The 24306-nt window shown below is 43.7% G+C and overlaps 1 protein-coding gene across 1 annotated transcript in view; it reads right to left on the reverse strand.

The window, feature by feature from the left end:
* RIMS3 (regulating synaptic membrane exocytosis 3) overlaps positions 1–24306 on the reverse strand; it is a 77945-nt gene that overhangs the window by 3732 nt on the left and 49907 nt on the right. The window contains exons 3-5 of the mRNA XM_087727705.1: positions 4282–4423; positions 3862–3974; positions 2364–2465 (exon numbers count right to left, since the gene is read on the reverse strand). Coding sequence (XP_087583831.1) covers positions 2364–2465; positions 3862–3974; positions 4282–4423 — 357 coding nt within the window. The remainder of the gene's footprint in view (positions 1–2363; positions 2466–3861; positions 3975–4281; positions 4424–24306) is intronic.

The following is a 24306-nucleotide window of genomic DNA, read 5'->3' on the forward strand; positions in this document are numbered from 1 at the left end:
CCAATTAAAAATTAGCAACAAATACTGATTTACCCACCGTACAGCTATTATTGTTATATAGGCATATACATTACATTTTTATCAAATCTTATCATACTTTAACGTTCTTAATCTTTGCTTCTATTTTCTCTTTTCTTTAACTACTGTATTTTTGGAGTATAAGATGCTCCAAAGTATTAGATGCACTTAGCTTTGGGGGAGGAAAACAAGGGGGGGAAATCTGCCTCTGCCTCCCAGCAATTTGCCTCCTTGCAACAAACAGCAAACAGTACAGACAATATGCACTGTTTGTAGTGTTACATTTCAGACTATACTTGTACAGATGTTGTTAAGACTGATGTGCTTTCTGGAAGTATATGTTATTCTCGGCTATTTAAAAGACAATACAATAGTACTGGGCCGCTTCAGAGCAAGCATTAATTTTAAAAAGCTTCTGCATTTTGTTAAGCTGTCTAGAACAATAATAAAGCAGTCTTTAAATAATAAGTGTAATAATTTGAACACTCTATAGGCCATTTATAGTTATTGACTTACCTCCTTGCAGCAAGCAGCAAACAGTTGCCTGGGGAAAAAAATCTGCATCTACTTCCCAACAATTTGCCGGAGCAAACAGCAAGTTTCACTTTCAGTTTAAGCTGGGGCCTCCTGATCATCAACTGTTTCAGGCTACAGGGATTGCTCTATAGCCTATTGCAGCCTCTGCAAGCCCAATTTTCCCTGTTTGCTGCAAGGAGGTAAATTGCTGGGAGGCAGAGGCCAAAGGGTGGGTGATAGTGGGTGGGTGGGGCTACATTCAGTGTATAAGATGCACCCAAATTTTCACCCTCTTTTAGGGGGGGAAAAGGTGCAACTTACATTCCGAAAAATATGGTAGTTGTACTATAGGTTCCAAATCAAATACTAATCAGTTTCTCCTCTTATCTTTTATCAGGTATTCCTCAACATATAACGGTGCTTAGCAACCATTCTTACACAGTTACACAGACCCAGTTTCAAAATTCTGATGTTGGGCCTGCCTTGCAATCCTTTGACCTCACTTGGAGTGCTTGGCCATTTGCAGCACCCCTTGGTCACAAGACTGTGATTTGCAATGATTTCACCAGAAATTGGTCTTTACTTCTGGTTTCTGGCAAAAAAAAGATTCCCCGTAATGAAAAAAAATGGGCTTGCTTAATGACCACTGCAAAAAAGGTCATAAAATTGGGCTTGGTAACATGGTGACCCATTTTATGACAATCCTGATTTATAATTGTAATTACTAGATTCAATTACGGTTATATCTCAAGGACTACCTGCATGTACCAAGAAACTCAAATCAAATTTATTGGATTTAAGAGTGTTCTCAGTCCTAGCCTAGGCTACAGATATTTTATTAATAAAATATGTGATTAAATATATTTTAATGCAATATAATAAATGCCAAGTTAACCCAGTAACCAGATTTAATATAATATGGATATACCGATAGCTATATATGGGGCTTCAACCCAGTAAACAGGAATACAACGGTTAAGTGGATACACAAAGATACAAACATTTCTGATTTATTGTAGAAAAGCCTGCAAATCATTAGGAAAGGATTTCAATTACTTCTGTGCGTTAAAAGGGGAACTCCGTTTATATCCAGCAGTTCGATTCTGAGCAGCTCAAGGTTGGCCCAGCCTTCCATCCTTCCGAGGTCGGTAAAATGAGGACCCAGATTATTGGAGTCTCTGTAAACCGCTTAGAGAGGGGCTGTTAAGCACTGTGAAGTGGTATATAAGTCTAAGTGCTATTGCTATTGCACAGTGGTGAGATTCAAATTTTTTTACCACCTGTTCTGTGGGCATCACTTGGTGGGCGTGGTGTGGCTTGGTGGGCATGGCAGGGGAAGGATACTGCAAAATCCTCATTTCCTCCTGATCAGCTGGGACTCGGGAGGCAGAGAATAGATGGGGGCACGGGCCAGTCAGAGGTGATATTTACCGGTTCCCCCAACTACTCAAAATTTCCGCTACCGGTTCTCCAGAATCAGTCAGAACCTGCTGAATGCCACTTCTGCTATTGCGATCTTCAAATCTTCAAATTACTTTGCCAGTTTCTCCTGCCTGCACTGTGTAAAGGACTAGAAGTGAATCTCTCTTGGCACGGAAGGAATTTTCAATCTACTCCTAACCCAGTTAGTTTTTTAAAAGTTTGACTTGACTTCAAAACATCTTAATTTGCTTAGACCCTTTCTAGGTCAATTGGATGAATATACATCTGTGGTATTTTAAAGAACAGACACAAACTAGAAAACCGACTTTCCCATAAATACTCAAAATTATTCCAGGCAGCTTTTCATCTTAACTCTATTCAGTCTTATCCGGGAAGGAATTACTTACAAGGAAAAGATTTGGCTGCTAGTTTGGGCGTGAGACCTCGGGCTTCTATCACTTCCACTTCTAGCTGTCCATTCCGGTCAATCATTGAAACGTGGACATCACCTAGGAAGCAGCAGTAATGTCAGCATGGACACAACTCAAGAGCTTTGTGCTATCCACATGTAATTATGCAAGAAGAAGAAGAAACACATGAAGGGAAGGAAAAGTATCCTTTAGATTTTTAGAAGTCCAAAACAGTTGGTGTGCATCCATCTTTAATAAGCTGTTTGATTAATATTATCGCCTTGAGAAAAAGTTCTTTCAAAATTTAGTGGGATTTTTTTGATATAATGAAGAATAGCCTTTTGTCCTTCACACCAACATCTTGCCCCATTTCCATGTGTGACTGCGGTGTCTTGCCTCATCTTAATGTTAATGTCCTTAAACCAACATGGAAAATTAATTACAACTTACCTTGATCCGGTCACATAGAAGAATGAATCAAAAATAGTCCTAGAATATTGGGCCTATCATGAAGCAACTTTAACAACCTGAATCCCACTCCCATTCTAAAAATTTGCAATGGCCAAACGTGACTCATGTCAAATTTATTCAATTAGGTAGGAAGATTTTCAAGGACTTATTGCTATACACGTTCTATTATGACTTATCATCTTCATGGTCCCAAATTTCATGCAATACCAGGGAAAAGGGCGGCCTATAAATAAATTTTCAAATACTCAAATACTTGGGGATTTGCTACAAAAATGTATAGTAGGAAGGAGTGTTTCTCAACCATGGCAGATTAAGATGTATGACTTCAACTTTCAGAATTCCCCAGCCAGCTAATATCAGGAATCATGCTTACATTGAAGAAGATTTTATTAAGTAAATCACAATTAAAGGTAAAAGGTAAAGGTTCCCCTCGCACATATGTGCTAGTTGTTCCTGACTCTAGGAGGTGGTACTCATCTCCGTTTCTAAGCCGAAGAGCCAGCACTGTCTGAAAACGTCTCCATGGTCATGTGGCTGGCATGATTAAACACAGAAGGTGCATGGAAAGCTATTATCTTCCCACCAAAGGTGGTTCCTATTTTTCTACTTGCATTTTGTATGTGCTTTCGAACTGCTAGGTTGGCAAAAGCTGGGACAAGTAATGGGAGCTCACTCCATTACACAGCACTAGGGATTTGAACCACCGATCGTTCTGATAGACAAGCTCAACGTCTTAGCCACTGAGCCACCACTGTCCCACTAAAATCACAATTAGATAGGTTCAAAAAAACACTCAGCCATAAACCATGATTTGTAAACTACAGGGGCAAAACACAATTTAAGGCCCAGTGTGTGGGTGTGGGTGTGTTTGTGGGTGGGTGTGGGTGTGCACACTACACAGTCCCTCACAAAACATGAACCCAAGGAGACTGTCAATTAAGAAAGATCCAGTCGAGCTCTTCCTCCTCCATCAAGTGACCCTGAACCTCAAAGGAGCTGAGATGGTCACCAAAGGTTCACTCACCCATTGGTGGAGTAGCCAAGGTTTGTCGCCCTACAATTTGCGCTGGTCCCAGACCATCTAGGAAGTCACTGAACTGGCTTTCAACTCCCAGCTTGGTTGTGGGGAAAATAAATCTGAAGGAAAGGGTAAGAAAGACAGTATGAGAGAAAACGAAGACACAGCCTGAAAGAACATGCAGAAAAGAGATTCATCCTTCTCCACCTAACATTTTGTCCCAGAGCATTCTTCCTGCCTTCACATGAGAAGGGCCAATAAAGCATCTGAAAGACATTTCAGGATGGGGGGGGGGGGGAATCCTATCTATCAGCTAATATTAGCAGGACATTTTCCTTTAAAAAAAATTTGAACACTTGTTTTTGTATTCTCTGTGTAACGTCTACTCTTTATTCAATGCTTGCATTAACCAACAGCAGGACTTACGTGCCATCAGAGCTGTTGCTGTTAGTACTTCCATCAGTTGACTCTCGACTGCCTTGACGGGTGACCCTGTTTCTCATCTCCACGGCAATCCCAGTTTCGGTGCTGCGACGGATATTACTTCGAAGTTTCTTTAAGCCACCATCTGGGGAGGGAGGGAGAGAGAAATCACATAAATGAAGGGTGAGGCAGTCCAGGGGTATCATCTCACAGCCAGGAAAGGATAGGACTTGTCCTACAATACATCCAGGGAGATCCATGCTGATCCTGGTTTGTTTCTTTCCTGCTTACCCCTGGCCTTTGGATAGATGCAAAGGGTTCCACTCCTCTGCGTTCCCCACTGAAAGTAAGCCCTTTTGAGTGAAGCAGAAATACTGATTTTCCTCCCCTCCTCCTTTTCTCTTTGGACAGCCATCAAAGATTGAATCTGAACAGTTGTCCTGGGCAGTTATGTCTGCTTTAGGATTAACACCCACAGATGGTGTTATTGGGTATCTGCAAAGCCCGTGTCCCAATAAGGGACAACTCCAGAAGTCTTCTGTTTGCAAGCAAACAATGAAGCAAGGATGAGTAGTCACCACCACATGTTTTTACCTCTGGGAGGCTGAGCAGATTAGACCCAGAAGGAGAGAAAAGCAAATACTGTGACAGAAACACTGGCAAGCTGGGGGAATGGCTGCCCTTGGGAGTGGGACCCATAGAAACATCTCACCCCTGGGCTTCCCAAACCCAGGGACCAGCGCTGAAGGTCTCTGCAGGCTTCCATATAACCTTTTTAAAAATGTTTTCACTCCTGATCTGATGAAATACTTGTATGCAGTTGGTTTTTGTGTCAGGGTTCCAAATAGCATCCAAAATTAAATCAGTCCGAGGCAAAGGATTCCTCAAAGTTCCAATTTATTATGAGAGCCATGTTGGCCCATCTGGGGAAACGTGAATCGGAAAGTTTCTTGGTTTTCCCACCCAGTTGAAAGTTCAAGATCTTGCCCCCACACCCACAAATCCATCACATGGTCTAATCTTCCACTGCCATGTTGGCAGTTCCACCCATCCAGTTCCAGATACAGAGGTGCAAAGCCTTGGCTTTCTAGAAAGAATTTTGTTATGGCTACACATCATCTAACTCCATACAATCCCCCCTCCCATTTCCCCACATTAGAAAATGCACAGTAGAATAATAGAAAGGGTGACAGGCCTGAAATCCACAAGAAAAGATGGCTGCAGGCCTGACATTCTGTTTGTGATTTATGGTTTGGTTTGGCTAGACTGACCACTTCAGTGAAATAGAAATACTATAGGTATATAAGTCGCCAGGATATTTAGAATAAAAATCATACCACAATAGGGTTGGAAGGGACTTTGGAGATCTTTTAGTCCAACCCCAAATGGCTGTCCAGTCTCTTGAAAACCTCCGGTGATGGGAGTACCCTAGGGGTGGGTTTCTCGCCCCGTTCCAACTGGTTTGGTTGGAACGAGGCTGGCGGCGTCCTCGCGCATGCGTGCGGTGTGCGCGTGCAGGTGCGCACTGCACGCATGCTTACTAGCGTCTGTGCGATGCTCCAGCTGCTCCTGGAGGATCGCGCAGGTGTTGTATGCATCCTGCGCATGCGTGGAAGTGCAGAATTCGGCAAAACCGGGTAAGGAGCGGGCGCGGGGGGGCCTTCGCCATTCCCGGAAGTTACTTACTTCCGGGTTCGGCGACCAACCGGATCGCGGGGACCGCCGCGAACCGGTTGAAACCCACCCCTGGAGTACCCACCACTTCTGGAGGAAAGCCATTCCTCTGACATGAAATTTCTCCTTGATTATAGGTTGAATCTTTCTTTAATGACCTTCATCCCATTCTTTCTTGTCCTGACCTCAGGTGTTTGGAGAATAGGTCAAACCTCTTTTGTTTTTAACAGGCTCTCAAATATTGGAAGACAGCTATCACTGTTAGCCTTCTCATCCTATCCTATCCTCCCACTTATGACTGTAGGACTGTAACTTTGTTACTTGTATCCTTATGATTTTTTATTGATATTGATTGTTTCCTGATTTCTTATTTGTACCCCATGACTTTCATTAAGTGCTGTATCTTCTTATTCTTGACGAATGTATCGTCTTTTTATGTCCCCTGAGAGCATCTGCACCAAAGACAAATTCCTTGTATGTCCAATCACATTTGGCCAATAAAGAATTCTATTCTATGTCACCCCTAGTCCTTCTCTGCCTTAGGCTGGACATATCTAGTTCCCTCTATCATTCACCCTATGATTTAGCCTCTAGATCTGTTGAGATGATAGAAAGAGTACAGACAAGATGATAAATCATTGCTGCTTTTGCCTGTATGCTTTCTAGCACAGAAGGTTTCTCAACATTTAGTCAGTCAATCTATTTCTCAACATTTAGTCAATCAATCAGTTGGTTACAAATACATTAAGGGACCTACATTCTAGAACAAAGTTTCAAATAACCCCTGTCTGACTATTCTGCAGGCCATAGGATCAGGTTTTGTGATTCACAGGACAAGCTCGCCCAGGTTACTTACAACCCTAACAGCTTTATTTGGACAATATACTAAGTTTGATTAGTTTTCACCTTGGTTAGTGCTTTTTTGTAGTTTAGAATGTTGCCTGAATGGTTACCATTTGGGCTTGGTATTAATCATAGCAAGGTTACAGTTGATTCTGTTGATTCTGAAGTCCTTCGACTCTAGAAAAAATCCAAGAAAAAATTGTCTCTCCATGAAGATGATGCACTCCCTGGCAATCCCCTGGACGTATCTCTCTCTTGGTAGATGGTCAGGAAAGCTTTACTCCAGTAATGGTGAACCTTTTTGGCACCAAGTGCCCAAACCGGAACATGCGTGCATGTGCACGTCGGAGTGCCGGAAACCTGAAGACCAGCTGGCTGGTGCACATGTGCACGCCAGCCAGCTGGTCTTCAGGTTTCTGGCACGCGCATGCACACCGGCCAGAGGATCTTCATGCATGCCAGAGCACCAGAAACGTGAAGGCCAACTGGCTGGTGTGTGCATGCCTGTCTTTTGGCTGTTTTTGAGGGCGTTTTCTGGTCCTCCAGCTCACGGGAAGACCAGCTGGCAAGCACGCATGTGCATGCTGGAAACCAGAAGAGCGGCTGGCCATGGTGGGCGTGCCCACAGAGAAGGCTCTGTGTGTCACCTCTGACACGTATGCCATAGTTTTGTCATCATGGCTTTAGTCTGATTTTGGCTAATGTTTCAGGTGTTTCCTGGAACAGGAGGCTTTATTTATGTTTATTCATATGCTTATCACCTCACAACCAGGCTACTGAAAATGACTTTGCATGGGCTGATTGTGAAGGCCATTCACAGCTGTCTGCATGGCAATAATTCAATCCTGGTTTTGCCTCATAATTCCACCTCTGAGAGTTTGCCAGTTGGCTTCCAGATGCAATTCAGTGCATTGTTAGTGCCTTATTCTATGGCACGGATAGGATCTGTGTATTTGTGAGACCATCTCTTCCACATAAACCATCTAGCTATCTGAGAAGAACCAACAGAAAGACCTTGCATGTTTCTTTCCATCAGGAGTGATGATGACAGAGAGGCAAGAGGTGAGCCAGTTGTCATTTTAAGCCCAGAAAGTCATCAATCCAGGAACCAGGTAATGTGGATTGTATATTACAATTATCAGAGGGATACAATCAAGATAAAATGATGTACTAATACCACTCTATAAAGCCCTAGTAAGACTATACCTAGAGTACTGCATCCAGTTTTGGTCACCACACTATAACAAAAGATGTTGAGACTCTAGAAAAAGTGCAGAGAAGAGCAACAAAGATGATTAGGGGACTGGAGACTAAAACATGAAGAATGATTGCAGGAACTGGGCATGGTTAGTCTGGTGAAGAGAAGGACCAGGGGACACATTATAGCAGTCTTCCAGTATTTGAGGGGCTGCCACAGAGAGGAGGGGGTCCAGCTATTTTACAAAGCACCTGAAAGCCAGACAAGGAATAATGTATGAAAACTGACCAAGGGCAGATTCAACCTAGAAATAAGGAGGAACTTTCTGACAGAGAGAACAATCAACCCACGGAACAGAAGTTGCCTTCCGAAGTTGTGGGAGCATCATCACTTGAGACTTTCAAGAAGAGACTGGACTGCCATTTGTCAGAAATGGTGTAGGGCAGGGGTGGGTTCCTACCGGTCCTTGCTGGTCCTTGCAGACTGGTTGGTCGGTGAACCCGGAAATAATTAACTTCCGGGAACTCCGGCAATGTTCCTCCTAGGCGCCGGCTGCACTGCTCATTACCGTCAGTCACCCCGTTTTCAGCAAAGCAAGCACGGGGAAGTCCTTTGCAGGCGGCTAGAACTGGCCACCCGCAAAGGACCTCCCCAGACTTGTTTTGTTGAGCACTGGGTGACTGACAGTAGTTTGCACCAGCCGCGGCCACTCAAACTAGCATCAGTCGCCCCGTTTTCAGCAAAGCAAGCCCGGGGAGATCCTTTGTGGGTGGCCAATCCTAGCTGCTTTCGCCCGGCGCTGTGGCTGAAGTGAACCCCCAAAGCCCCTGCCACCACCACAATATCTGCTGCCGCCTCCTCCTCTTCCAACAGCACTGTCAGATTTGCCGCCCGACGCTGTGGCTGAGGTGAAGCTGCCAAAACTCCTGCCGGCACCCCCGCCCATGGCAGTGGTGCCTCCCCCTCCGCTCGGAGCATCTGAGCTGGGCCCCGCGTTATCCCTCCCCCTCTCCTCCTCCACCATGCTTTTGAGGAGCCATGAGGCCGCGGGAGCCAGTAGGAAGGCGGTGGAGGGGGCGGGAGCAGGAAAAAAAGGCCTCATAGTTTCTCAAAAGCACGGCGGCAGAGGAGGAGGAGGCGGCAGCAGGGGTAACATGGGGCCCAGCTCAGGTGCTCCAAGCAGAGGGGGAGGTGCCACCGCTGCTGCCACGGGCGGTGGCACCAGTGGGAGCTTTGGCAGCTTCATCTCAGCCGCAGCACAGGACAGCAAATGTGGTGGTGTTGGAGGAGGAGGAGGCAGTAGCAGTTATTCTGGTGGCGGCAGGGGCTCGTCGGCATCTTCAGCGGCAACCTTGCCCCCTGTGAAAAAAACGAAGATGGAGCAGATCTGCATAGACGACGTCACCGCAACATGACAGGAGGAGGAATTCTGGGAGTTGAAATCCACGAGTCTTAAAGCTGTCAGGTTTGAAGACCCCTAGTTTTTTTCTAAAGGGTTAGGGGTGCAAGGATTTTGTAACCTGGCAGCTTTAAGACTTGCGTGCTTCTTGGACCGACCTAAGGACTAATTCATAATTTCATATCCGGTCACATGGGCGGCAAGCCACTCCCATATGGTCACATGGGTGGCAAGCCCACAAAGGAGGCCACACCTGCAGAATAGGTTCCAACAATTTTTGAAACCCACCATTGGTGTAGGGTCTCCTGCTTGAGCGGGAGTGTTGATGTTGGACTAGAAGATCTATAAGGTCACTTCCAACTCTGTTAATCTGTTAACAATCCATTTATAAGAGATGTTTGAAAAAAAGAACATTCTGACACTAAAGTGAACAGACTTTGCCATAAAAATAACAATGGAAGTGAATCATCATTATCATCCCTATATTTCAGCTTGTGGTAAAGTAAAGTGCAACTTACTCAGTTTACATAAGTAGCAAATTAAAATGCAGCCAATGAAAAAAGACCGTGGGTCTGTCATATGATCCAGCAAAGTTGCAAACTCTTTCTGACCACCAATCAGAATGAAACAGGTCACATACTGCCACCTGGTGATCAAGGGACCTGATGCCCCCAAGTAGACCATCCTACTCACACACCCCACACATAAAACCAATACCACTTCAAAGCCTATTGACTGAGTTTTTCAGGTTCATATAGTACGTTCTCCTCCTGGCTCACAGCTCCACTGTCTTCACACAGGTGTGCCTACAGAAAAACACCTTCTCTTCTGCCTATTGAGGGAAGAAGAATGTTCTTCATGGCTCTGACATAAAGATGACTGCTCCTGATTGTTGCTGTCAGGTTGCTTTATAAGATACAGGCTGTGCTGCTGTAAAAGCTGACATGGGCAAAGCCACAATTCTCAGGTCAGGCGGAATATTATATAAACATGGAAGAGGTATCTCTGACTCCCACAGTCAAGAAAACAACAGCTAAAAGAAGTCTACTGAATAAAGAGTGAAAGAAAGGGATTAGGATTCAAACCCTGATGCCTACATCTACCTACTCACTCGCCACTTGCATATTAAGATTAAGATTAAGATTTAGTTTATTTGTATGCCGCCCTTCTCCAGGAGGGACTCAGGGCGGCGAACAACTCAAAAGGGGAAAAGGGGATACAAACACAATACACGTAATTAAAATACACAAGAGTCATACAGCCATACAAGTCGAGAGGGGAGGGGAACTCATCAACCCCAGGCCTGCCAGCACGGCCAGGTTTTCACGGCTTTCCGGAAGGCCTGGAGAGAGGTGAGGGTCCAAATCTCCGCGGGGAGTTCATTCCAAAGGGCCGGAGCTGCTACAGAGAAGGCCCTCCCCCAGGTGGTAGCCAGATGGGGTAAAATCCAGCAGATTCTGACAGGTTCTGGAGAACTGGTAGTGGATATTTTGAGTAGTTCAGAGAACTGGCAAATGCCACCTCTGACTGGCTCTAGAGTGGGGTGGAAATGGGGATTTTGCAGTATCCTTCCCCTGGAGTGGGGTGGGAATGGAGATTTTGCAGTATCTTTCCCCTGGAGTGGGGAGGGAATGGAGATTTTACAGTATCCTTCTCCTCGAGTGGGGTGGGAATAGGGATTTTGCAACATCCTTCCCCTGGAGTGGGGAAGGAATGGGGATTTTGTAGTATCCTTTCTCTGGAGTGGTGAGGGAATGGAGATTTTACAGTATCCTTACCCTGGAGTGGGGTGAGAATGGAGATTTTGCAGTATCCTTCCCCTGGAGTGTGAAAGGAATGGGGATTTTACAGTATCCTTCCCCTGGAGTGGGGTGGGATTTTGCAGTATGCTTCCCCTGGAGTGGTGAGGGAATGGAGATTTTGTAGTATCCTTTCTCTGGAGTAGTGAGGGAATGGAGATTTTACAGTATCCTTCCCTTGGAGTGGGGAGGGAATGGGGATTTTGCAGTATCCTTCCTCTGCCACGCCCACCAAGCCATATCCACAGAACCAGAGGTAAAAAAATTTGAATTTCACCACTGGCTTAATTCCTACTTGCTGTGGGAAACCCATCCAAAGCAACTGATTTATCATCATTTAGCTCCTTGGTGCACATTTCATTTTCTGGAAAGCCAAGGCTGATCTTGCCATGCCTGGTGGGTAATCCGACATGCCAAAGACAACTTGATTGTCCTATACAAAGAGCCAACTTCAGAATTCACAACAGTGAATCTGGAGCAATAAAACTGTCTCTGCTCAAGACTTTCTCCAGCTCCTGGGTCTAATTTGCAGAGCTGCACAGGAACTCATATCCTCCTGATCAGACAGGAAAGGAAACAACCCCTCTGTGCTTCGGTTTTATTGTTCAGAGATCAAGCATGAGACGTGATCTTTTCCTCTGATAAAGGTCATAGGAACCCCAGTTGGCCAATCCCCTTAATGGTATATGAGAATGACCTTGGGAGATAGGAGGAAAGCTGAAGCTAAGTATCTATCTGTTGTGGCGTGCCAGCGGCTAGCGGAGCTGGCAGCAGATTTGAACAGTGTGGAGGTTGGGGAGGAACCTGGGCCAGTCCTGGAGTCTGGGAAAGGCTCTGATGAGGGCTCTGCGTCAGAGGCAGAGAGGGGACCAGAGCCATATGTGAGCTATCAACTGCCTTTTGAGTCAGACATCAGTGAGGCAGATGAACAGCTGGAGCCTGTTCCCAGTGTGTGCATGCGCAGAGTTGCCAGACAAAAGGAACAGTTAAAGAACAGGTGTCGACTTGGGAGTAAGGCCAGACGATGAATGGCCCCTCCCAGAGGAAATAAAAGAGGAGCGAAGGGGGAGTGGAGTTTGCAGGAGACAATTAGTTCGCTTCATTGGTTCGTGACTCTCCGAGACTCCTTGCCAAGTTTTGCAGATATTGACTTGTCAACTCTCAAAGCCAGATAAGGTCTGTGACTGTAAATCCTCCCTTGAAAGACTTTGCTGGATGTGAAAGAGCAGAATTCACAGTAAATTAATAAAAGGTGTTTAGATAAGAGATAAGAGGCAGCTGAGCTCGCAGAATGAATGAGGGTGGAGCAAATGCCTCAGGTGGGACCCTCACTAGTTTTTTGGACTGTAAAGGTGATGAGGGGGAGAAAGATGTTTTCAGACTTTGCAAGATTTTGTTAACGAAACCAATGTATCTCAAGCTTGGCAACTTGAAGAGTTATGGACTTGAAGAAATGCAGAAAACATGCTGGGTGTGAAATTATGGGACTTCTTCAAGTCACCAAGGTTCAGAAAGACTGAAGTAACCTTACAATTAAGATAGAATTAGTATTTTGGGGTGTGCTTTTGCTCCTGGACTATCTCGTAAGACTGACACTCCACCCCGAAATGTACTTTTCTCTGCAGAACAAGGGTTAGGAGAAGAAGGGAGATCAGCATTTGATAAAAGAGCAGTTCCAAAGGTGTTTCTAGTCCCCAGGCCATCCCATTGTTCCAAATTCACTGAGATGAACCAATGTTCCAAAAAAGACTATATGTATATATTTTTAAAACCCTAAAAATAACATACTTCCATTGACCTTTAGAACAAGTGCAATGCTAGACATGACATGAGCTGTGTATCCAATTCAAAACTTATTTTTGAAATATAAACTCAGCTTCTGAGGTTATAATTTACATAAAGTGGGAGTCTCGAACGAAGGGCTCTTTTCTAAGTCAGCAAATCCACCCTTCGTAGCAGCAGAAACAATGGCTAATTTTTAGGCAGGGGAAAATTACCAGATGAAATTACATCTTGCCAGATGCTCACTAGGTGGCTCTAAGAATCATTCCATTAATCACAGGGTTCGATATCAAACAAATTCCAAATGAGACTAATTCATGCAAACAACTGCTCTAAATAGGCGCGCGCGCACGCGTACACACACACACACACAGAGAGAAGACTTCATAAACGTAGAAGGAAGTCTATGTTTGCCAATTGGCTAGCATGAATCTACAGCTGCAAAAGGCATGCAAAGTACAAAAAGCCAGATATCTGACATATCTACCACATTCTGTCCTCAAAATTTAATGCTACAATGAATAGCAACACACAATTGTTTGTAAAATGCCCAGAATTGCTTAGGTGAAATGGGCAGCATAGAAATTGGATAATTAAATAAAAATCTTATTTTGCCATTTTAATTTTTATTTTTTTTGCACTTTTTAAGATTCTACTGGGATAACTTGGTGTGACCACTTTCTGTGACTTCAACTTGCATTAAAGTCCAAGTATTTTAAGAAGCAACGATTAATTAAATAATGATTAATTAAAGAATTAAAGAATGATTAATTAAAGAATAATGATTAAGTAAACATATTTAATTTATCCTACAATGTATTGCGAGAGCCAATTTGTGTAATGGATAAGGCATCAGACTAGAAACCAAGAGATGTGAGTTGTAATCCCACCTTCAGAGGTGGATTCATCTGGTTTGGGCAAACCGGTAGTAAAAATGTTAAGCAGTTCGGAGTAGTGGCAAATCTCACCACTGGCTGGCCCTGCCCCCTGCTGGCCCTGCCCGCTCTCTGCTTGCCCCGCCCACTCACCCCACCCAGTCACATGTCCAGACAGTCATCAGGAGTCAAAAACTGACTTGAAGATGCATACAAATTTCCCCTTCAGGATTACAGCAATTAAAAAAATAGATAAATTAGAACCATCAATTATCTAGAACTCATCTGTGCATTGCTACCATTCCTTCCCAACCAGTGCATTCTCTCAAGCAGCGAGTCTTATGGTTTTCAGGGGCACAATCTTGTCAATCTTCCACCAATCGAAGCATCCATTCCATGACTTTCGGCACCCTTCTTACACTAACAAACCTTCTCTGAGATTTACACTCCATATTTGGCATGCATAGTACTACCTAGCTTAGAATTAAAAAAGGTCCCTGGGAGATCTGGCCAGGTGGGTTGATTCCCCATGGCCCTTCTTTTACACACATACAGACTCATTCCTGAGCATTACTTCGTTAAGAATTTAGCAGGTGAAGTTGAGCATTTTTGGTTGATTTCCAAAGGCACAAGACTTCACACATGCCGTCCAATGTGGAACAACTTTGAAAGAAAGAAAGCGATATAGCCTTAAAGAAAGCAATTGGTAATATCATTTTAGCTCCTTTCAGCACTCAATTTCTTTCCTAATCAACGCTTCACATGCGCCATGGTGTCTCATTCACAGGTCACCATGGCAACTCTTCCTCCTCTTCCCTCCCCTTCTCCCAAAACCATATCTTCTTTCTGTCCTTTTTGCAAAACCAGCCTTGAGCTTTGTCTTCCCATCACTTATACTAATTTGTGTGCCTGCATCCTCCAGCAGGTCAGACCCCAGGGACAGGAAAGAGATCTGGCAGAGCTCCTACTGCCCAGAGAGAGGGCGTGGGCTGCAGATTTGAAGGGCCAGATACCACCCAGAGAGAGAGAGAGAGAGAGGGAGGGAGAGGGAGAGGAGAGAGAGAAAGAGAGAGAGAAAGAGAGAGAGAGAGCGACATCAACGACAGACCTTCAATTTATGAAATCACATCTGACTCTAAAAAGCAAGGAAGTGGATGAGGAGAAACAAAGCAAGGGGGATCAACCTGGAATCTGAAGAGAGAAGCATGGAAAATATGGGATTCTGCTGGAAGGAAACCTTATATTTATTCCTTCACTCCTGGATTGTCAGGCCCCAAGAACCAAGAATGACACATGGAGTTACCATATTTTTCAGACTATAAGATGCACCGGTGTATAAGACGCACCAAGATTTTGAAAAGGTAAGTAAGAAAAAAAGATGTTGCCTTCCCTCAGCCCCCAGCAGCCCTCTGCAGGCTTCAGCAGGACTGGGGGGAGGCAAACACGCCCCCGTTTCTGCCTTGCCCCAGCCTTGCTGAAGCCCGCAGAGTGCTGCTGGGGGGGGGGGCTGAGGGAAGGCAAAAGAAGCCTCTGTTTTTGTGAAAAACTGCCCATTTTTTTATAAAAACGGGGGCATATTTGCCTTCCTCCAGTCCTGCTAAAGCCTGCAGAGGGCTGCTAGGGGCTGAAGGAAGGCAAAAAAGCCTCAGCTTTTGCAAAAATCAGCTGATTTTTTTTGCAAAAATGGGATGCGGGGGCGGGGCTTCAGGAGGCCAAAAATGGCTGTATTTGGTGTATAATACACACATTTCCACGCTCTTTTTTGCGGGGGGGGGGAAGGTGATCTTATACTCTGAAAAATACGGTACTTAAGAATAGTTTCCTTTATTGTTTTTCACTCGGGATTTTACAACCTTTTTGTGGTGATCATTAAGAAATCAACATGATTGAGAAGTGAATCCATGCCAATTACTGTATTTTTCATAGTATAAGATGTACCGGAGTATAAGACGCACCAAGGTTTTGAAGAGGCAAATTTTAAAAAAAAAGTTTTTGCGCTCTGCAGACCTCCCAAAACGGCCCGCTTTTTGCAAAAATTGGCCCATTTTTTGTCAAAAAAGGGGCATGGATAGCCTTTAGGAGGCTTATAGAGTGCTCCTGTGGGCTTGGGGGGGGAATTGAGCAAAAAACGGTCCGTTTTTCACTCATTTCTGCCCTCCCCAGCCCCCAGGAGCACTCTGAAAGCCCCCTAACTGCTATGTACGGCCATTTTTGTGAAGGGGTTGAGGTTTCGGGAGGCAAAAAAATGCTGTATTCAGTGTATAAGACACACCCAGATTTTCAGCCTTTTTTTGAGGGAAAAAGGTGCATCTTATACCCCGAAAAATACGGTAGACAACTGCTGCAATTGACAAGTCAACCCATCCTTCTCTAAGGGGTGCAGTGCTTTTGCTAAAACCTGGGAGGAAATACTGGTTTTCGACAAAAATACCATAAATTGTCCTATAAGGGCAGGAGACTGCTGAGGGTCCGTAGACACAGGCCCAGTGCCCAAAATGCAGTCATGTGACTGCAGGGAGGGAGCAGCTGTCAGAACTTTGGAACCAGGTCACAAGTACGGTACCTTTTGGGTTTGTCCATCATAACCTCAAACAGTCATTAATCAACCAGTCATAAGTTGAGGAGTCCCTATAAAAGTGATGGCAAATGTTTTTCTGCTCGGGTGCGTGTGCGTGCCTACACCCATAATGCAACGCCCTATCCCCTGTGCATGCACACACAACCCCCCTGCACTCCCCCCCAACATGAGCGCAGGCCTCACTGAAGCCTCTGGACCTCCGGTAGCCCATTGGGCCATGGCCCTGAAGCCTGGGAATGATGAAAACGGCCTCTCCCTGCCCTCCAGAAGGCCAAAAATCAGCTGGGCAGCGTGCGCATGCGCGCTGGAGCTGACATAAGGCAATGCCTCAGGTGCCCTCAGATATGGCTCCACGTGCCATAGGTCGCCATCACGTACCTATAACATCTACCTACTGTATTTTTTGTCAACCACAAGGACTTTTAAAGGACTGGACTTCAATCCCAGAATTCCCCAACCAGCATGTTGAAATCTACTCAAACTTTGCCAAAGTTGAGAAACACTGATCTACTGAAATGGTCAGAAATCACGACATTTGAAGATAAGCCATAGATTAGGAGTGGGAGCTACAGAAGCGGCAGCTGACTACTCAAAGATAGAGGGATTCAAGCTGACTTAAGTCTGTCCAATTCATCAGCTTTCTAATCTAAAATCTATTGCAACTCTTAACATCTACAAAACATCCTCCTTCCTTTTCAACTTCTCAGGATTCAGGTTCATATGAAACCTTCATGTGAGAGTCCCGACCGAACTGTTAATTCAGAACCATGGTTTCTGAAGAGCCATTTCAATAAATCATGATAAAGCAGACCAAGGCCACTGCTAACTCTCAAGAAGATGGCAAAAACATTCCATATTCAATGGTTCATCCATATTTTGGGGGAGGGAAATATGGCGATAACCTTGGAGAAAGAATGGATAAACCATTAAGGAAAAAAACAATAACTCTGTTCTGGGAAAACATGAGATGAAACTCAAAATAGACCCAGCTTGATTTTGTCTGGCATAAGAGGGGGACTGGGCTTGAGGAAACACTCAAGGGATGGGGGAGCTGTTGGCTGCTATGGGTTCACCTGAGTTCAGGAGAATCCATAGCTAACATTATGGCCGGCTCAGAGAACCTTCAAATTCCACCCCTGGCTGGCCCCACCCATTCTGCCCCACCCCTCCCACCTCTCCCAGGAGTCTCCATGTGATCCGTTTTTGATGCGAGGTAAATGCAGGGCCTGCGTGGAGGATTGGGGAGGGGGAAAAATGGGCCTCCCAGAAGTTTCAGAAGGCTGGAAACAGGCCCATTTCCAGCCTCCAGAGGGCCTCCAGAGCCCAGTGGAGGCAGTTCCCCCCCTCTGGAAAGCTCTGGAGCCTCTGGAGGGCAAAAACAGCACCCCCATGTGGTGCAGGAGGCTGACTAGGACACACCCACCTAGGCCACACCCACCATGGCCACGCCCACCCAGCAACCAGGCAGACAACCTGTTGCTGAAATTTTTGAAGCTCACCCTTGGAATTACTGGTGAGCTTTTACATTTCTTTTATCATACCCTATAACAATAAAGTAGAATTCCTGTAATCCTGGCTGTTTCCTGACCTGGCCTGATAAGTAGCAGAGACATTTTAGTCCGTCAGTGGTGTTTACAATAAAATCTTGACAACTGTTATTATTTTTATTATTATTATTATTTATTAAATTTATATGCCGCTTTAACAACACAGGTCTCATTGGCTCCCGATTATTTGCAGGCCTATGAATTATTTATACCTTGGTCATCTTGGCTGTGGTCCATCCAAGCTTTCATATAATGCTGTTCAATCATAATTTATGAATAAGGACATTAACATCCCAGTTAATTAACACTTTTTTAAAAAAGATCCTCTTTTTCAATGTCTTGTTACATAAAGCTGCCTTCACAATATCATTCCACAGTTTGACCCATTCAGGAGGTCTCCAGAAGCCATTTGATGTTCTTCTACGCGATAAGCATTGTCAACCAAAATGAAAATCCTTTGTCTCAATCTGACATGGTTGCAAAAGGCCTATGCAGATGACATTGGCTGTAGCTGAATTTCCCTGGGGATTCCAAATTGGGGGTCACTGACCTATAGACAGAAACTTTTGTTTTGCACAAAATAGTAGCTATGGTCATGTGAATCCTCAAGCATAATACCTCATGTCCAAAATTCATGTTCTTGTTTCTTTCCCTGGTTGGATCTACAGTCCTGTGAAGAACATTTTTGGAAAATGTCCAGCTAGAACATCACAGCAGGTCAGGCTTTTGATGGGTTTGAAGGTCAAGTAGGGACCTGCTGGCAGTGGATCAGTTTCACTCTACTTTTTATAGCACTAAAGCAAACAGCTCTATGGAACAGCAACAACAGTTTTGTTGATCCTAAAGCAAATGTCTATGAAGACCACAAGAGAGGCCAGTAGACTAATCTGACATGGCATCTCCTCCAGCTTTCTGAATGGTGACTCATCTTCATTGATCGTACACTGAACAACAGTGCCCTTCAGACTGTGAGTCACACTGCAAAGAGAATGCTAAGGCAATGGCAGACTAGTTAGTTCATTTATATACTACACAGGTAACCTGCAAAAATGCTTATTTTGGGAATGGTAGGCCTGCCAAGAATATTGATCATACAAGTTGGCCAGAGTTGCTTGGGAATTGGGCAGTGCCTAAAACAAAATAAATAAATAGGCACAGAATTCTGTTTTTTAAAAATTCAGAAGCCATCACTGGACCAATGCATCCGTATAACCTATATCAAAATACACAGAAGCAAAGCAAAATTCTGATAAGCAGATTTAACTTCTCCTCCTGTACTCCGCCTCTGTCTGCACCCAATGTTCATTCTTTTAAATTTTATAAATACAGTGCAGTTTACAACAGCATAATATAACTCACTGAGTAAGCTATAATAACCCATTAGATATTTATTGGGGACAATTCACAGAAATAAGGGAGCAGTTTGGGAGATAACAGAAATACAGCAATCAATATTGTACGTTTTTTAAAAATATTTTTACAGCCAAGGAGAGAGACATTCTCAGTCTATGATGGCCAACCTATGGCACATGCGCTGTCGCCCCAGGTCAGATCTCCATGGTGTTTCTTTCGTGAGCTTCTGTTTCCATGCAAACGACGAAACAGAAGCTCACAAAAGAAAAAGATCTTACCTCTTGCCACGCTGCTGGTGTTGAGATGTACCACCTGCCACCAGCCAGCGGGTCTTTGGGTCTCTGCTGTGGATGCGCACATGTCTACGCGTGCATGCACATATGTGCAGGTCCACACATGCACCATCCATGTCCGTGCATGTGCATGTTCACTCATGTCTGCACATGTGGGCAGACATTCATGCATGCACGCGTTCGCACATGCACCTTTCAGTTTGGGCATGCATGCACAGTTTGGGCACTCGGTGCCTAAAAGGTTGGCCATCACTGTCCTAGGTGATAAATTCATTCATGTTTAATCCCACCTTTTATTATTTTTATAAATAACTCAAGGTGGTGAACGTAATTAATACTCCTTTCTGATCCTATTTCCGCCCTCAATAACAATAACCTTGTGACGTGGATTGGGCTGAAAGAAAGGGACTGGCCCACAGTCACCCAGCTGGCTTTCACGCCTGAGGCAGGACTAGAACGCAGAGTCTCCTGGCTTCTAGCCTGAAGCCTTACCCACTATATCAAACTGGCTCTCTAAAACAAGGGTTTAAAAAAACAATAAACACAGAATGTCTCTCAAAGGCAGCAAACCAACTTGATCTGTTTGGCTTCGATGCCATGGCATTGTACTTGACACTCAGTGACTGCAAAGATCAACGCTCACCTTCTTGACCTTCCTTTGATAATAACTCACAGTTCTTTCCAAAGACATTCTCATCATCTCTTTGATCCTGTCCATTCACCTGCCTTGCTTTTCTTTGACTTCCCTCAACCTTGCCGAGCATCACTGTGTCTTCTAATCAACCACTTGCCCTAAAGTACACGAGGCTTTCTTTGTGGGTTTTTTTTTTAATCTCGGGGGGAAATCAGCCTTCATTTGGTCCTGGATTGGTGGGCTGCTTCTTTTATGGGAAAGCTAGGCAACACACGAAAAAGCAGAGACATCGCCCTGCCAACAAAAGTGCGCATAGTCAAGGCTATGGTTTTCCCAGTTGTAATGGATGGCTGTGAAAGTTGGACCATAAGGAAGGCTGAGCGCCAAAGAATGGAGGCCTTTGGACTCTGGTGCTGGAGAAGATCCTGCGAGTCCCTTGGACTGCAAGACAATCAAATCGGTCCATCCTAGAGGAGATCAACCCTGAATGCTCTTTAGAAGGCCAGATCCTGAAGATGAAACTCAAATACTTTGGCCACCTAATGAGAAGGAAGGACTCACTGGAGAAGAGCCTCATGCTGGAAAAGATTGAGGGCAAAAGAAGAAGGGAGCGACAGAGAATGAGGTGGCTGGATGGAGTCACTGAAGCAGTCGGTGTGAGTTTAAATGGACTCCGGAGGATGGTAGAAGACAGGAAGGCCTGGAGGAACGTTGTCCATGGGGTGATGATGGGTCGGACACAACTTCGCAACTAACAACAACAATCTTTTATGGGGTTATGCCGTTCAACAGCAAAACTGCTGCCTTCAACAAGAATATATATAAATACCAAAGGAGATTTTGTAATACATAATTCTTCTGCTGTCATGAAAAAAGATGGCTATAGCTTAGACAGATTTGAAAGCTCAGTTTGGAAGTAAAATCCCTGGATGCTTAGTATCATGTATATTCAATCTTTATTCTCATGTACTACTGTACGTCAGTTACCAAACCTCTGGATAAGATCTATGATATCATTCAGTTCCCGCTGTGCCTATAAGCTGCAGATATTTTGAATCTGCCAATTCAGTGGGCTGTGAAGGTGAGGGGTGGGGGTCCCTTTGAGATGGAGCCAGACAACAGTTTTGAACTCCCATCATCTTATGCATTTTTTACTCATCTCCCCAGTCATTTTTCAATTGGGCTGTCTACTGCCCTGTCCATGGTGCTGAACATCCCAAATGGAGGTATACGAACATTGGGGTAGAGCTGGAAGATTAATTGCCAAGAGCCCTGGTGACACAGTGGTTGGGATGCAGTTTTGCAGGCTAATTCTGCCCACAGCCCAGAGTTTGTCTTGACTGGCTCAAGGTTGACTCATCCTTCCATCCTTCCAAGGCTGGTAAAATGAGGACTCAGAGAGTGTTATAAGGAGATATGGGATTGCATATAAGTGCTATTGCTAATTAAGACCTTCTGTGTTCATTACAACAGTCCTTTTGGATATTGCTTGAACCCGGATTCTTCTCCGTTCTCTTCCTTCCAACTGAATTCTACCACATCGCCACAAAATATGTTATTGCCACTTATTTGGGACCTTGTACGCCTCTTCTCCCCAAGACAGATTGCTGAGCTGGGCAGCTGAAAATCAGCAATTTGGCTACTGAGTTTTAGCAAAGCAATCTAGAGGGTCTCTGAAGTCACCAAATTGGAGCTGGGGAGCTATAAGGGATCCGTGAATTAATCCATCTACAACTGAAAATTAAAATGAGATATTAGAAGGTGGGAAAGTATTCTGCTGAGGTTTAACCATTTGTTAAAAAGCACATAATGGGAAAATGAATAGAGGATGCAGTGAAGTGTTTGGTGGGGGGGGGGGGCTTACCAGCCTGAAGGCCTTGGATTCTTCACCCTGATTCTGTATATAAGGTGGAGTAGCCTCAAGGACTGATGTACACTGAGAAAGCTTTAACATGCCAAACTTGGCAACTATTAACATTGGACTAATCAGCTCATTATGAACAAGAAATTGGACTGATTCAATCTAGTCATTCAATCAATCAATCAATCAATCAATCAATCACCAAGTTGACTGTGTTGTATGAACATTACCTGTTTGGCAAGCTTTCTGAGAGACTCTGGCCCTTTTCCCAGACCTCCTTAGCTGACTCAAGTAGAGACGTGTCATGAGAATATTAAAATGGATCAATTGACACAGTTAAGGGATCAGAAGAGTTCCATTGAGTCCCAAGTATATTTAGATAGTCCTCAACTTACAAGGCCAAAATTGTTGTTGCTAAGCAAAACATTTGTTAAGTGAACATTGCCACATGTTATGCCTTTTTGTGCCACAGTTGTTAAGTGAATCACAGCAGTTGATAACCTTCTCCAGGTTCTCATATATCATCTTCCTGATGTTGCTTTTGCTTGGCTCTGCTACAGCTATTACCACTGCTGTCTTCTGCTCTTTATCTACTACTACAATGTCTGGTTGATTGGCTAGTTACCCACCTGTCCATCTGGATCTAGAAATCCCACAGGATCTTAGCCCACCTTTGTTCCACAACCTTCTGTGGAATCTCCTATTTGTATTTAGTAGACTCTATAGACCATATCCTGTGCACAGTGCCAGCTACTTGTTTATGTCATTCAATGTATGACATATGTTTCTTGTCTCTTATTGGCACTACAATAGTCTTAACATCTCTAATTATAAAAATTAAAAATATTTATTAATTTAATATAATTTTATTATTATCATTTTTATTTCTCTTTTATTATGTCTTAACAACTCTGCTAACAGTTCTACCGTAACTCTACAGTATGGAACTGGTTTACCATTGTATTATTCTGCATTTCTCTTCCCCCCACTCCGCAATTCTTCTCTTCAGCGTAAAGCCCTGGATTTTCTGATTTTTTTTAAGCAGCCTCCTCTAGCTTTTTCAGTTACTGTAGGGGTTTCTACTTGCTGTAATGAATACATGTCTGTTGTAAAAAGCACTAGCTGCAAAATATACATCAGATAGTAAAAAGCTTCCTTGGCTGAGATAAAAAGAAAAGAAGAATTAAAGACTTTGCAGGGAACACAAGTATTCTCAACAAATTAAGATTTTACAGCAACAGCTATCAACGACAATAAGAAAAATAGGAACAAAATTGAATTATGCGAAACAAATTGGTTTTGAATTTTCTAATAAACCATTTAAGTGGCCCACTTATAAATTACAAAAAGAAAATCATATTGAAATTACCAGAGGGAAATAGTAAACTAACACCTGATGTGGGTATATTAAATATTTTATCATCAGTCTAATTTATACAGAGGGCATGATATTTCGGGGGGGGGGGGAGAGAGCAATATCTCAGAAAACACAATCTACCAAGGTTTACAGAAATACAAGACAAACAATGAACTATAACAAGAAATTTTGAAAGCTATTAAAAAGAGTAAACAGGAAAGGTGGATGGACCAGATGGATGATTATGCCCTAATTATAATCCTTTTGAGGATGAACAAAATCAGAGATTTTTCTGTTGGGATTAATGGACAGGCAAAATTCTGTTTTTATATATGACAACCGCAATTACAATATGTTCAAAAGTGGAAAAGTTCAACACAACCCACAATACAGGAATGGTTGGTGAAGTTGATAAAGCTTGCCAAGATGGCTAAATGGTTTTCCTTGATTAAAGAAAAGACAATTTCCACATTTATGGCTGCCTGGAAACCCCTTTCAGATTTTTCAAAAAAAGAGAATAAAATGCAAAAAGGCACAGAAAAAAAATTAAATGGAAAAAAGAAAGAGGTAGGAAAAAAGCAACAGCAAACAAAAAAGGGGGGAAGTTATTGAAAAAAATAACCTTGACTTTCTTCCGTACAGATAGAAATCTAAAAATCAACAACCCTTTGAACTGGAATAAACTATAACAAACAGCCTTTCTATCATCGTAAACAAGGTGAAAATTTCATTTATTCCAGTTCCAAAAATGTTTGCAAATAGAAACGAAGCTGGATGAAGTCTTTTTTTTTAATCAAAAGAGTCAATTTTGCCACCTCCACCCAAACTCCATTCA

The sequence above is a fragment of the Thamnophis sirtalis genome, unplaced genomic scaffold (genome assembly GCF_051295495.1).
Source record: "Thamnophis sirtalis isolate CommonGarterSnake01/CBP01778 unplaced genomic scaffold, rThaSir2_p1.2 scaffold_13, whole genome shotgun sequence".
Lineage (NCBI taxonomy): Eukaryota > Metazoa > Chordata > Lepidosauria > Squamata > Natricidae > Thamnophis > Thamnophis sirtalis.